Raw genomic sequence first — 12,648 nt, 5'->3', positions numbered from 1 at the left:
TGTTTGCTAAGAGTTTTTAAAATAATGGATGAGTGATTAATTTTATGGATTTTTCCCTGAATACAGTGAGATGCAGATATTTAATGTATCTGCATCTCATTGTATTAATATATCATCTTTAATATATTAATATGGTATATTATATTTTTAGCTTTTTAAAAATTTTGAACCATCCTTGCATTATGGATATACATGCCAGATTTTAAAAATTCTGCTATATTTTCTTTCAGACTTCGGCATCTGTGTTCACTGTCAGGTAGGTCTACAATTTTCATTTTTCATACAGTCCCTATCAAATTGGTATAAAAAATATTCTAGCTTCATTCAGAGAATTGGGTAATTTTTCCCATTTTCTGAAGTTGTTTGAACAAACTACAAAACCATCTGGGCCTGATTGTCATTTTCAAGGGCACTCTTCTAATTGCCAATTAAATTTTTTTAACAGTTATTTATATGTTCTGATTGTTTCTTCTTGAGCAATTTTCATAATTTATACATTTCTTTAAAATTATCAATTTTACCCACATTTTAAAATTTCTTTCATGATGTTTATATTATTCTTTCATGATTTAAAAGCTTTACTGTATTTAAATTTACTGTATTTAATTATTGTTTGTATTATTAATTTTATTATATTATTAATTATTAACATTTGTATTATTAATATTGTATTTTCTCTTGGTGTATCTTACTTAAGATTTTCCATTTTATTTGTTTGTTTTTTAGTAAAAAACAAACTTTTGGTTTTACATATCTTTCATTATATCTTGTTTTCTATTTCGTCAATTTCTACTTTTCTCTTATAGTCTATTTTTTCCTGTAATTTTCTTTTATTTATTCTTGAAAGTGTATTGAGAATATACCATGGGTCAGGCACCATTGATATGTCTGGCATACAATTAGTATTAGTACAACTTTAGGAGTTATTGGAAATTGTGTAGTTCCAGGTTTAATGACTCCTCTGCAATTTTGTCAACAAATGTCAAAGGTAGCACAGAACATGTTTCTGTGGCTTATAAATATTAAGATTTTATCTGGACTTTTGATAAATTCTGTGGTTTGGTTCCATTGTCTATATTGAATATCTAGTTTGAAAAACTTGGCAGAGAGCCATGGAGAAAATGTCAAACATTTTCTTGGAACAGTTAAAACTTTAATTCATAATATATTACAAGGCTAAGGTTTTACACTTGTGGCTGCTATATAATTTTTGGTAAATAATAGAGCAAAAAGATACCTTAATTATCTTTTAGATTAACAACTCCTTTGGTCAAGGATCAAGGATGTTGATGTCCCTCAATCCCTTATTTTGTAGACTAAGCAGTTGAAATGCTCTTGGTTTTGTGACAGAGCAGGGTTCAGGATACAACAGTTCTCCCCATTCCCAATTTTTTGATGGTTCTATTTCCTATACCTTCTCCCCCCAACCCTGATGTTTGGTAACTATGTTTTTGAAGAGTGTTTTTGTTTCTTTGGTACATTGTGTCTATATATAATTGATTTATTCTGGTCATTTAAAATTTCTATAAGCATGTTCTTGCCAAAAACTTTTTTGGTCTCTGTACTTGAGAATAGAATTTTCTCCTTTAGTGAAATTAAAAGCAGTATATTAAAGTAGAGAGTGTGAGATGAAATATTAAGATTACTGAACTCAAGGGCATTTGGCATTTTTGAAAGTGGTACAGCTTCACCACCACAGCAATGTTACTTGTTTTTCATTGACAAGAAACACAAATGCTTTGTTTCCTTTGCCCCATGCCTTTCCTCTGAATTCACATTTCTTCTTGCTGGAAGAAATCCTTTATTACTTCTTATTAGTGACTGCCTGTGAGTGTTAAACACTCCAAAAGTTTTATGTTTTATAATATAGTTATTTTGGCTTCAATGTGGCATGGTAGTTTATCTGGGAATAAAATTCTATATTAATAATTATCTTTCCTCATCACTTTAAAGGTGTTGTTCCAGGGTCTTCTACTAACTTTTGTTGCTGATAAGAAATCTGCTCTGAGTCTGATAGTCACTTCTTTTTAGGTTAAGCTACCAGTTGTCTCTACTGGCTTTTGAAGGTCATATTTTTCAGTTTTACTAAAATATGTCCAGGTGTGGGATTTATTTGTATTTATGCTGCTGAATACTTACAGAGCACTTTCAGCTGAGGATTTTCATTTTTCTTTGATAATGGAAAGAAAACTTTTGTATATTTATGTACATATGCTGCTCTTTAGTTGATCCAGCCTTCTTTTTGGAATCTCTAATAAGAGGTTCTAAATCTCTAATAAGCCTCAGAAGTTGGAGACTCTCAAACCATCTGCCCTGATTCTTAAATGGTCTTTCACAAGTTTTAATTTTTTTTCTCCTTCTTCTGGCTTCTGGGCAAATTACTTGCTACCAAAATATAATTTACTAATTTACTTTTCAGCTATTTCGGGTCTAAAGATGATCCCATCCTTTGAATTTTTAATTTTAAAAACTATATATTTTTCAAATTTTTAGTTGATTTCTTTTTATATTTACCTGTTCTTCCTCCCTTCTGCCTGATTATATGTCATAATTTCTTCTATTTTTGCAGATGTGATTTCATCTATTATTTTCCTGAACATTTAAAACTTACTTCTTTTAAAGTATTTTGTCAAGCTATTTTATAAAATTAATTTCATCAGAGCGAACTCATATTCTGAATATTTATATTACTGGCTGTCTTTTTCAGTGTTATATTTCTTCACATGTTTCATAATTTTGGTTCATAGGCTAATTTTGAGTGGAATTTTTTGTTTGTGTTTTTCTGGCTCTCTCTTGCTCATTTGTTCTTGTACTTTCATTCTCTTTACTCTGTCTCTCTCTGTTTTTTATGGGCATCTCTTTGTGTCTGGCATTTTTCAGTTGACTTCTACCTGGGCCCCCAGAACAGAACCACATTTAGTATGATGGTTTGAAGCTCCTGTCCTGTAATGAAATTAGAAATAATGCAGAGCCAGTCTCCAAGCCAGTAACAGCTTGGTTCAGATCTTGGTCTAGGCAGACTGTGTTGATGCCACCTGCTTCCATTGGTCTTCAGCTTGATATAACCAAGGATTTCTCAATAGGAAAACTTTTGACATTTTGGTCCAGATGCTTCTTTGTTGTGAGGGACTGTCTTGTGCATTGTAGGATGTTTACCAGCATCCTTGGCCTCTACCCACTAGATACTCATTAGAAGCACTTCTTTCTCTCTAGTTATGACAACCAAAAATGTTTCCAGACATTGACAAATGTTCTTTGGGGAACAAAGTAATATCCTCCTCCTTGATAACCAGTGGTATAACCTGTAAATCCTGGAATCAATTGGCAATGATTGATTTAACTTCCTTTAACAAGCAGAGTGTTCCAAATCCTGTCCAGCTTTACACCTAGAGCCCAGGTTCAGTGCTTAAGGGCCCAGCATCCAGTAGGCTGTGACTTCACACTCACTGCTACTGGTTCCTGAGGATGTATATCTTAGTTTGTATTTTGCTGTTGTCTTTTGGTGTTTTTCTTTTATATTTCACTTATCGTAACTACATATATGGAACAGAGGGGACACATTACAGCATAAACTTAAAACTCTTTCTTACCCAGAAGTCATAGAAGAAGGTTTTACAAAAAATGTTTGAGATTTTTTTCATTGAGTTTGAGTTTTTTTTCTTGCTAGTTTAATTCCTTTAGATGCTTTTTAAAAATTACCTTCCTGCCCCAGCAATGATTTTATTTTGTCCTTTTTTTTTTTTGGCGTTTACAACAAAAGCCACTATAAACCTGCTTTATTTTTAGCCAAATCCTGTATTTGGAGCATTGCTCAGACTAACTGAAACCTCTAGACATTTTTTTAATGACTTGTACATCATCTCTCTATGACTTTATGTGTTATCTCTTTGGGACCGAGCATAGGTATTGCATGTTGCAAATCAAGAAAATGAGGAGATTGTCCTACAAAGTAAGGAGTAGAGTAAAGGAAAGTGCTGCCTGTAGTTATAATGCAGAAGGACATTGAACACTGTGAGGGAGAAGAGGGCAGCAGCAGGAGATTTAGACCTTGCTGGAAAATCTTCAGGAATGAAGCAAAATGTAGCCAAGTTGGAGCCTACTCAGGCCCTGTCCCTCTATGTTAAAGTTAGTTAAGTCAATTCCAGCACCTATTTATAGTTAAGCCTTGGTTTTGATGTTGGACAGGGATAGGAGGGTGGGGGAGGGGACTTCTAGGGGGAAGTGAGGAGGCAAACCTGCCGAAGCTGGTATGCTGATCTGTTGTTTGGACCCTACCCTTCATCGCACACAGATTTCTAGCCAAACATAATGAAAATTATTTTTATTAGTGGGCAGTAATCCATGTCAACATTTTCACTACAAGCCAAGTGAAGACATCAAATCCCTAAAGACTGAACAAACTGTAGGACAAATCATGCTGCTTTTTTTCATTGAGTCACCAGACATGCATTGTCATGGATACAACCTGAGGTTTAAATGTCTTTATAAATTAGGCTTTTATATGTTAACAAAATGAAGTTAATAAGACAATCCTGCATTGCTGTTAAAGCATAGATTGTTTTTGAGCTGTAAAGAGCCTTAGAGACACATAACTGATCCAACATTTCGATATCGTAGAGGAGAAAACCAAGATTTGAGAGCCCAAGGAACTTTCTTAAAGCTGCATAGTATCTTGGTTCCGGAACAGGGACTAGATCCTTTGTATTCCGCCTAATCCAGAGCTCTTGCTACTTCTGCCCAAAAGAGAAGCAATTTTAATTTTGGTCACTAGCCATAAATACTTTTCTGGTTGACTTATGTTCTCTGCTTTTAAAGTTGGAAATAGATTAAAGTTTATAGTTCTCATAAATTAGCTTCAGTTACTAAGGAGATTAGTGTATTATTAATCCCTCCTATTTAAAAAAATTCTTTACTAAAGCCCACCTTCCTTGAAAAGTGATATTATCCAAAGGATTAACCCTCCAGCTATGCACTCAAACACAGAGGATTGTGAATAGGGATGGTCTGCATTTTGAAAATCTTTGTTTGCCCGGTAATCACATGAGTTTATTATAGAGAAGTAGAGGGGCTTACAATGACAATGCTTGTACTTCCACTTAGGTGTGTAGATGAAATGTATTCTTCTTTGTATATGTAATTGCGGTTCACTCATAGCAATTTGCTTTTATGTTGGAATTTCAATAACATGGGTTGCATAATGGCCATCTATTTATTTATCCATAGGACATAATATTGTGTATGAAGAAAGTATGTTATATAGGACAATCATTTTATATTTCTTTGCTTCCTCTTCTTTTTCTCTTTAGTGATTTCTACTGGTGGCACCATGTATGCTGTGCACATCAATTAACCATGCATGGGACCACTACAATACACAATAATTCATTGGGTAAAGTGTTTTAGAGAATACATGATATTATAAATGTGGAGATGGTATAAACCCCCAGAATATATCAGCTATCAGTGAGTGTGCTTAGTCATAATTGTGTAGATTTCTACTTATAAAGATGGAGTCATATGCTTTGGTAGAATCTCCAATTTTGAAGGAAAGCTGATGTGCAACATAATCCTTTTGTGTGTGTGCATAATGCTATATTAGTTTCCTATGGTGCTATAACAAATTACCACAGACTTAGTGGCTTAAGACAGTTATTATCTTACAGTTCTGGAGGTCAGATATCTGAAATGGGTATCAATGGGCTAAAACTAAGGTGTCGGCAGCTCTGTGGCCAAAGCCTTTATAGCTCCCTACCCATTTAAGAGCCACGTTGTCCACTCAAAGGAATGTATTATTATGGCTAACATGTTAGACCCGACCAGAGTTTCTCAACCTCAGCACTATTGACATTCTGGCCCAGGTATTTCATTCTTGGTTATGGAGGGCTGTCCTCTAAATAGTAGGATGTTTAGCAACATTCCTGGTCTCTCCTGCTAGATGCCAATAGTACCTCTTCTCCAGTTGTGACAACCAGAAAATGTCTCCAGGTATTGCCAAAAGTCCCCTCGGGGGCAAAACTTCCCTGCCCCTCCTTAAGAACCACTGGACTAGGTAGGCATAGAAGGCTTGGGTTTGAATTCTGTTCTCCATACATTACTCTGCAACCTTGAGTGCGCCTCTTGAACCTGTTAAAATATTTTCATCCTTTTTAAAATGAGTAAAATGTTATTTAGGCTGCCTGAGCCTCAAAAGAGACAGTATAGATAAAACAAGTCTGTAAACTATAGATACTCTGCAAGAAGAAGTCAGCATTGTTTATATTTTATTTATGTTTAGCACTTGAACTTAAGTATAGCTATTTCAGTACTGATACACTGTCTCATCATATTTGACTTAACTTTTAAAATGTTCTATTTATGACACTTGGATTATAGCTTGAAAAGGATGTCTTAGGTATTTTTTTTCTTGGCTATTGGTGCTTGTAGGAATGCAAAAATAAGTGGAACTGGGTCTTTTTAGTGGAGGACCATCTCTGAAATAACTTGGAGTTGCTTTGTGGCCTTCTTAGTACTTGCAGGGTGCAACCTACCCAAAGAACTTGCAAAGATGTTCTGTAAATTACTTTGATCAGTCTGGCAGTTATTAAACATCTGTTCCTGCTAGGAACAGTGCTAGGTCCTGGGAGTAGAAAGGAGAATGAGTCAAGGTTATATCCCTCAGAGTACTTACAAGAGTAGTAGAAGAAAAAGCATTGACACTATTGAAGAGTACTCAGAAGTGCTTAGAAAAGAGTCGGGGAATATAAAGAGAAGGTTGAGTTTGCAAAACAAACAGTGAGTTTCAGGAAGTTCTGAGAAGGGTGCAGAATGAAAAAAATGCATGGACCAGATCAACATTCACAGAAAGGGAGCATAGTATGGAGGAAAGAAATAGAAAAGGAGAAGGTGGGAGCATAGTCTCCCTGGGAAAGGTGGGTCCCCTTCTGGAAAGGGCAGTTCTCAGGAGGAGTCAACAGGGAGTTTTTAGCAGTCAGTGCACACAGAGCTGAGAATGGGTTGACCAGGGCGAGGGAGCCTGGAAGTGGTACCACAGCAACCGCTATAGGCTCCGATGTCTCTCAGCTGTTTTTTCTAAGGAGGCTTTAAAATAATAATAAAAATTTTTTTTTATTGAAGTATAATTGATTTACAGTATCATATTAATTTCAGGTGTACAGCACAGTGATTCAGTAGGGCCTTTTTTAGACATTTTTTCCCTAATTGACGCCTCCAAGAAATTTCAATAGTACAGATATGCTGTTTATTTATTTATGTAGTATATGTATATCTGCCCTTTATACATAACAAAGAGTAAGTTTTCTTCTCCCTCCAAAATCAGTTTTTACCCCCTTGGTGACGATGTCGCCCCACTGAGAATGCATGCACTAAACCCATCACTTATGAATTGTGTTCTTATTCTTGGTTCCCCTGATTCATAAAGGCCTTAGCAATAATTTTGTGTTTCAGGGGCTGCCCTGAAAACAATCCCCTTATCAGCCCTTGAGGGAAGAGACTGGAACTGGAGAGTCTGAGAAGTACAGGCGCTGTGATTCTGCTTGTATGCCTTGTGTCTGCCCAACAGGTCCTTGAGGTAGGGGTTGGAGTGGAGTTGGCTATGTGGGCCATGTAGAAGGTTCTGCTTGCCGAATTTGACATATAGGGAAGTGGGTGCTGCCAGCAAAGTTTCCTGCACTCAAATGGACCATGTGTGCCCGTGGTACATGAGCCATGGGTGAGGGGCCATGATGCCCTTGTGACCAAAACCCTTCTGGTTTCTTGCCAAGTACTCCTGGCCTCATCTGGGGTTATTAGAAACAGTTCCAACTAAAAATAAAACGTACAATCTTATTTTCTCTTTTGCTATTTTTCTTCGTGCCTGGAGCTCTCTCAGAAACCTGGGAGTGGGGGGTGGAGGTGGATGGCAGGCAGGATTTAGCCCAGAGCTATCATACACCAGCAACCATAGATTCTTCCTAAAAGTGTTATTCTATTTCCTCTTTTCCAAAGAATGGCACCCTGGCCACAAACTATAGTGCCAGAAGTATTGATATGATGGGACTGATGCTCAAAAGCCTTTTAGCTTAATTATAGATAGTGAAATGCCAATTAAGAAGTGTAGGGAACCCTCAAATTTATCCTTTATCATCCACTATAAGAAGCTCTGTTAGGGCTTCTAATAACTTTATGTGTTAGTTAGGATTTTGGTTGCTTTTAACCTAAGCTGACTGAACTAGCTAAAGGCCATTTCGTAAAAGTATATAGGGGTACCTGTGGATCCCAAGAGCAGGGATATAGCCAGGTCTCAGGAAAAGGGTGGAACCTAAAATAGAATTATACATGTATTATTCTGGATACTCTCACCTCTGACATCTGCTTCATTCATTTTTCTCTGTTCACCATCCTTCTCAGATTCTTGGTACCAATGGTGGCCAAAAGGTAGCCTACTGTCAGAGGTTATGTCAGATGGGCCCAGCTGCCCCAGAGAACCTGATGATAGCCCTTTAGCCTTGCAGTCCCTATTCCCAGATGCAGGGATACGATTGGCCTTGCTTAGGTGGAGTGAATGCTCCAATTTGGTCAGCTGTAACCAAACAAATACGGCTGCAGGAGGCCAACTCCTGAAGTGGGAGTGAGGTGCATAGGCAAGCAGATGGTAAGTCCCAGAGAAAATAACGGATTGTTGGCTCCTGAAGGTGTCTGCTTATAGGGAGTGATCACTGATTTTTTCACCTGGGATAAACCATTCAATTTCAGGAAATTATGGGCATTTTGAATAATGGAAACTTTAGTGTTTACACTATGTTCTTTCCTTGTTTTAAGCCTACAGCTGGTAGGCTTAGTTGGTTGGTACGTAACCAAGGAATAATAACTTGATTTGAGTTTAAGTTTTGGTTGCAGACTTCATTCTTAATTCTTAGACCAGAATTCTTATACATACCTACTATGGATCCAAAGGGGAATGAGTGAGAATGCAGAAGGATTAGAAGCAGAGTTGAGTGGTGGTTACCAGGGGCTGGGGGTGGGGGAAATGGGGAGATGTTGGTCAAAGTGTACAAACTTCCACTTATAAGATGAATAAGTTCTGGGAATCAAATATCCATTGACTGCTAAATGGATAAATAAAATGTGATACGTCTGCGAAATGGAATATCATCGGGCAGTAAAAACCAATGAAGTACTGATGGATGCTATGACATGGATGAACCTTGCAAACATGATGCTAAGTGAGAGAAGCCAGACACAAAAGATGACATATTGTGTGATTGCATTTCTATGAAATGTCCAGAATAGGCAAATCCGTAGAGATGGAAAGTAGATTAGTGATTGCCGGGGGCTGGGGAGAGGTGCATGGGAGAATGGGTGTAACCGCTAATGGGTATGGGGTTTCTTTCTGGGTTGATGAAATGTTCTTAAATTGAGTGTGGTGATGGTCGCCTGACTCTGTGACTATAATAAAAACCACTGAATTGTATACTTTAAGTGGGTGAATTATATCATATGTGAGTTATACCTCAGTAAATCTGTTAAAAAATTAAAGGCATATTTCTGTGTGTGTCTATCTATATGTTTCTGTGTGCATATATTTACATGTATTTGAGACCTTTCAGATTTTGGCAAAAGCAGCAAGAATCATTATAGTGGACCTTTATTCCATATGACTGCTGGAGGAATTCAGAATGTGTGTAAGAATCCTGGGCTCTGCCATTGGTCTTGTGAATTTGGATGGGTCATTTCACCTTTCTTAGCCTCAGTTCCTCATCTGAAAAATGGGGATAAGAAATCATCTTTGCATGGGTTTTGTAAGAATTAAATGAAATAATATATGAAAGTCAACTGATCCATTAGGTACAGCAGGCACAGTGCCTGGGGCCCACAGTACTTCAGGGGCCCACAGAATGTTTTAATTTCTTTTGCTCAAAAGAAAAAAAATGTACTTTTAGGTCCAGGAAAATGCCTTTTTAAAAAATTATTTATTTATTTATTTATTTTTGGCTGCGCTGGGTCTTCGTTGCTGCGTGTGGGCTTTCCCTAGTTGCAGCGAGCGGGGGCTACTCTTCGTTGTGGTGCGCGGGCTTCTCATTGTGGTGGCTTCTCTTGTTGCGGAGCACGGGCTCTAGGCGCGCGGACTTCAGTAGTTGTGGCGCGAGGGCTCAGTAGTTGTGATGCACGGGCTTAGTTGCCCCGCGGCATGTGGGATTTTCCCGGACCAGGGCTGGAACCCGTGTCCCCTGCCTTGGCAGGCGGATTCTTAACCACTGCGCCACCAGGGAAGCCCGAAAATGTCTTAATGTATAATATTAATATACTCATTTTATACCAGTGTGGTCATAAAATATGTGTTATATATTTTTTTGTGGAGGAAGGGGCTCGTGAAGGCAAAAGTGCCTTAGGCCCGTGCAAGGCATCATGCGCACCTGAATGTGGCAACTCAGTGACACAGGCCGGGTCTATCTTATTGCTCTGAAAACTCAACAAAACCTTCCTCTAAAACCGCAGCAACAATTTATCAACAGTGTAGGCAGCCTATGCAGAGCAGCTCATCTGCACACACCTAGAGGTGAGGAGGAGCTCTGGATTGGCCAGACAAGGTTGCTGGCAGGTTTTTCAGTTTGGTAATGCCCATCCTCCTATTGTAGGGCATCTTTGCCACTGTCGCTCCCATTTCCTGAGTCCCTGTTATGAACCAAGCACTTTACATTCCTGTCGCTGATCCTCATGATGTCCTGGAAAGATAACTTGCGTTGTCCTGAGTGCAGTCAGGTGCAGTCATGCCCTTCCCCATGTCCTCTGTAGCCATCTGGTGTTACCCGCAGCTACAGTTTGTGGCTTGTACAGTTTGCATGCTGATAGGTTCTCACTGCAAGGGCCTGCCACTATCATCTTTGTCGTCTCCTCCTCTCTTTTTCCCCCTCCTTCTTGAAATCTGCTGGGGGGCTTCCTTTAGCATCCCTCAAGCTTGTTTTGTTGCATGTGGACAAAACCTGGACGTGCCAAGGGGGAACTGACACTCCACAGGGCATCCCTCAATCAGTGGTGTATAGAAGTAAGTAGAAAAATGCTACAGTCTTCCCCTTTGTAGGAGGTGATTCTCAGATGTGTTCCTTGTGGGTTTTCAGAGTGTCTCCGACAAGATTGAGCCCCACCAGTCTGTAGCAGGGACCCACTTGTTGATGCACCTTTCATTGGCTTTTCTGCCTTTTCTACCTTACTCTCCCCACTCCCTCCCTAGGGCTTCTTGAGATCACCTCCCATATATACTATCTGCATCCCCATTTTTCTGCAGAGTCTTCTTTTGGTGGAACTCAAATTAAGATAACAAGTCTGTAAATGCAAAAACTAACATTTGGGAGAAATTGGGGAACTTGCCTTAGGCCCATTGGCTATAAATAGTGGAGGCAGGTGTGCAACCCAGGTCTATCTGGTCACAGGGCATTCTGTCTTCCAGCCATTACCATGACTACTATTAAAGACCAGGAGTTTCTTTCTTAATTATGATGGAATCTGCCATTCATGATGCCGCATAGATATCCAGCTGTGACCTAGATGAGCAAAAACCACGTAGATGAAAGCACAGGAAATCATGATGTCTCACAGCCAGACTTGTCTAGCTCTGAAGACTGGGTCCCTTCTCCTAGGACCCCGTGCTTCTCCTGGGTGTTTATGATGGTGATCATGATGATGATGATGTTGATGATGGTGGCGGCAGCTTTGGTGGTCATGGTCTACTAGCTCATCAGTGTCCAGTGTACCATAGCCATGTTCTCATATTTAATACATTTCACAGTTCAATTTTATAGAAAAGAAAAATAACATCTCTTTATATTCTGAACACTGCAATGTACCAGAAGCATCACTTTCTCATTTATATTATTGTTCTGTTACTTAAATCTATTTATATTCTGCTCACACAGCCCTGCCACTTTTGCATGATAGTCCATGACTTTCTCTAGAGTTTTAGCTGTGAAATATCACTTCATAAAGCTGAAATTTATTTATGAAATGGTAGTAAATGGGAGATTAATGAAAACCAGGCTTATCTATCTTTTTCCAGTGAGGAGGACAAAACATCTCTAAATAATAGTCTGTTTTATACACAAAATATGATTTCATACAGCTTGCAGATTTAATTATTGAATTAGTGTTTTTGAAGTAAATACCCTAAGAAGAACCAAAATGTGAATATTTTCCCTTATTTTTCATTGTAGCCTGTAGTGTCGGTTGTGCTGTTAAGGTTTTGTACTGGTCCACTCAAAACTTAGTTGAAAGAAGCCAGAAGATTAGAAGTTATTTATTAGCCCAGCTTCGGGGCTACGATTAAACATAAATTTAAAGTAGAATATAAGGTCATTGTGACAAGTATACTTTCATACCTCATTTAACAGTAACCAAGCAGCCAGCAATAAGAACTAGATTACATTCCCTCATAGCTATTTTTAAAATATATATTTACAAAGGAAGATGGAGATTTTAAAACCCTGAACATAACCTCAAATTGTCAGTTACTTTGCCTTTAATTCTAATTTTGTTAGCTTCATGAATTTTTCCTCTGGGCAACTCAAACATCACCTGACCTGTCTCTGAACACTAAATACCGGTGGGAATATCCTGCTTGCTTTTATTTAAACAGAGTGTGGAACCATCTATTGTGCTGTAATCACCACCAGTGATCCT

The 12,648-nt window shown here is 38.3% G+C and overlaps 1 protein-coding gene across 3 annotated transcripts in view; it reads left to right on the top strand.

Moving 5' to 3' along the window:
• ARHGAP6 (Rho GTPase activating protein 6) overlaps positions 1 to 12,648 on the top strand; it is a 485,604-nt gene that overhangs the window by 39,592 nt on the left and 433,364 nt on the right. The window contains exon 2 of one of the 3 annotated variants that reach the window (XM_059910659.1): positions 231 to 256. The exons of the other annotated variants lie outside the window; for them this stretch is intronic. Within the exon in view, the coding sequence (XP_059766642.1) occupies positions 231 to 256 (26 nt within the window). The remainder of the gene's footprint in view (positions 1 to 230; positions 257 to 12,648) is intronic. 3 annotated transcript variants of the gene reach the window in all.

This window comes from Balaenoptera ricei, chromosome X (genome assembly GCF_028023285.1).
Source record: "Balaenoptera ricei isolate mBalRic1 chromosome X, mBalRic1.hap2, whole genome shotgun sequence".
Taxonomy (NCBI): domain Eukaryota; kingdom Metazoa; phylum Chordata; class Mammalia; order Artiodactyla; family Balaenopteridae; genus Balaenoptera; species Balaenoptera ricei.
The sequence above is the reverse complement of the archived record's forward strand: the minus strand, read 5'-3'. Positions and strand labels throughout refer to the sequence as shown.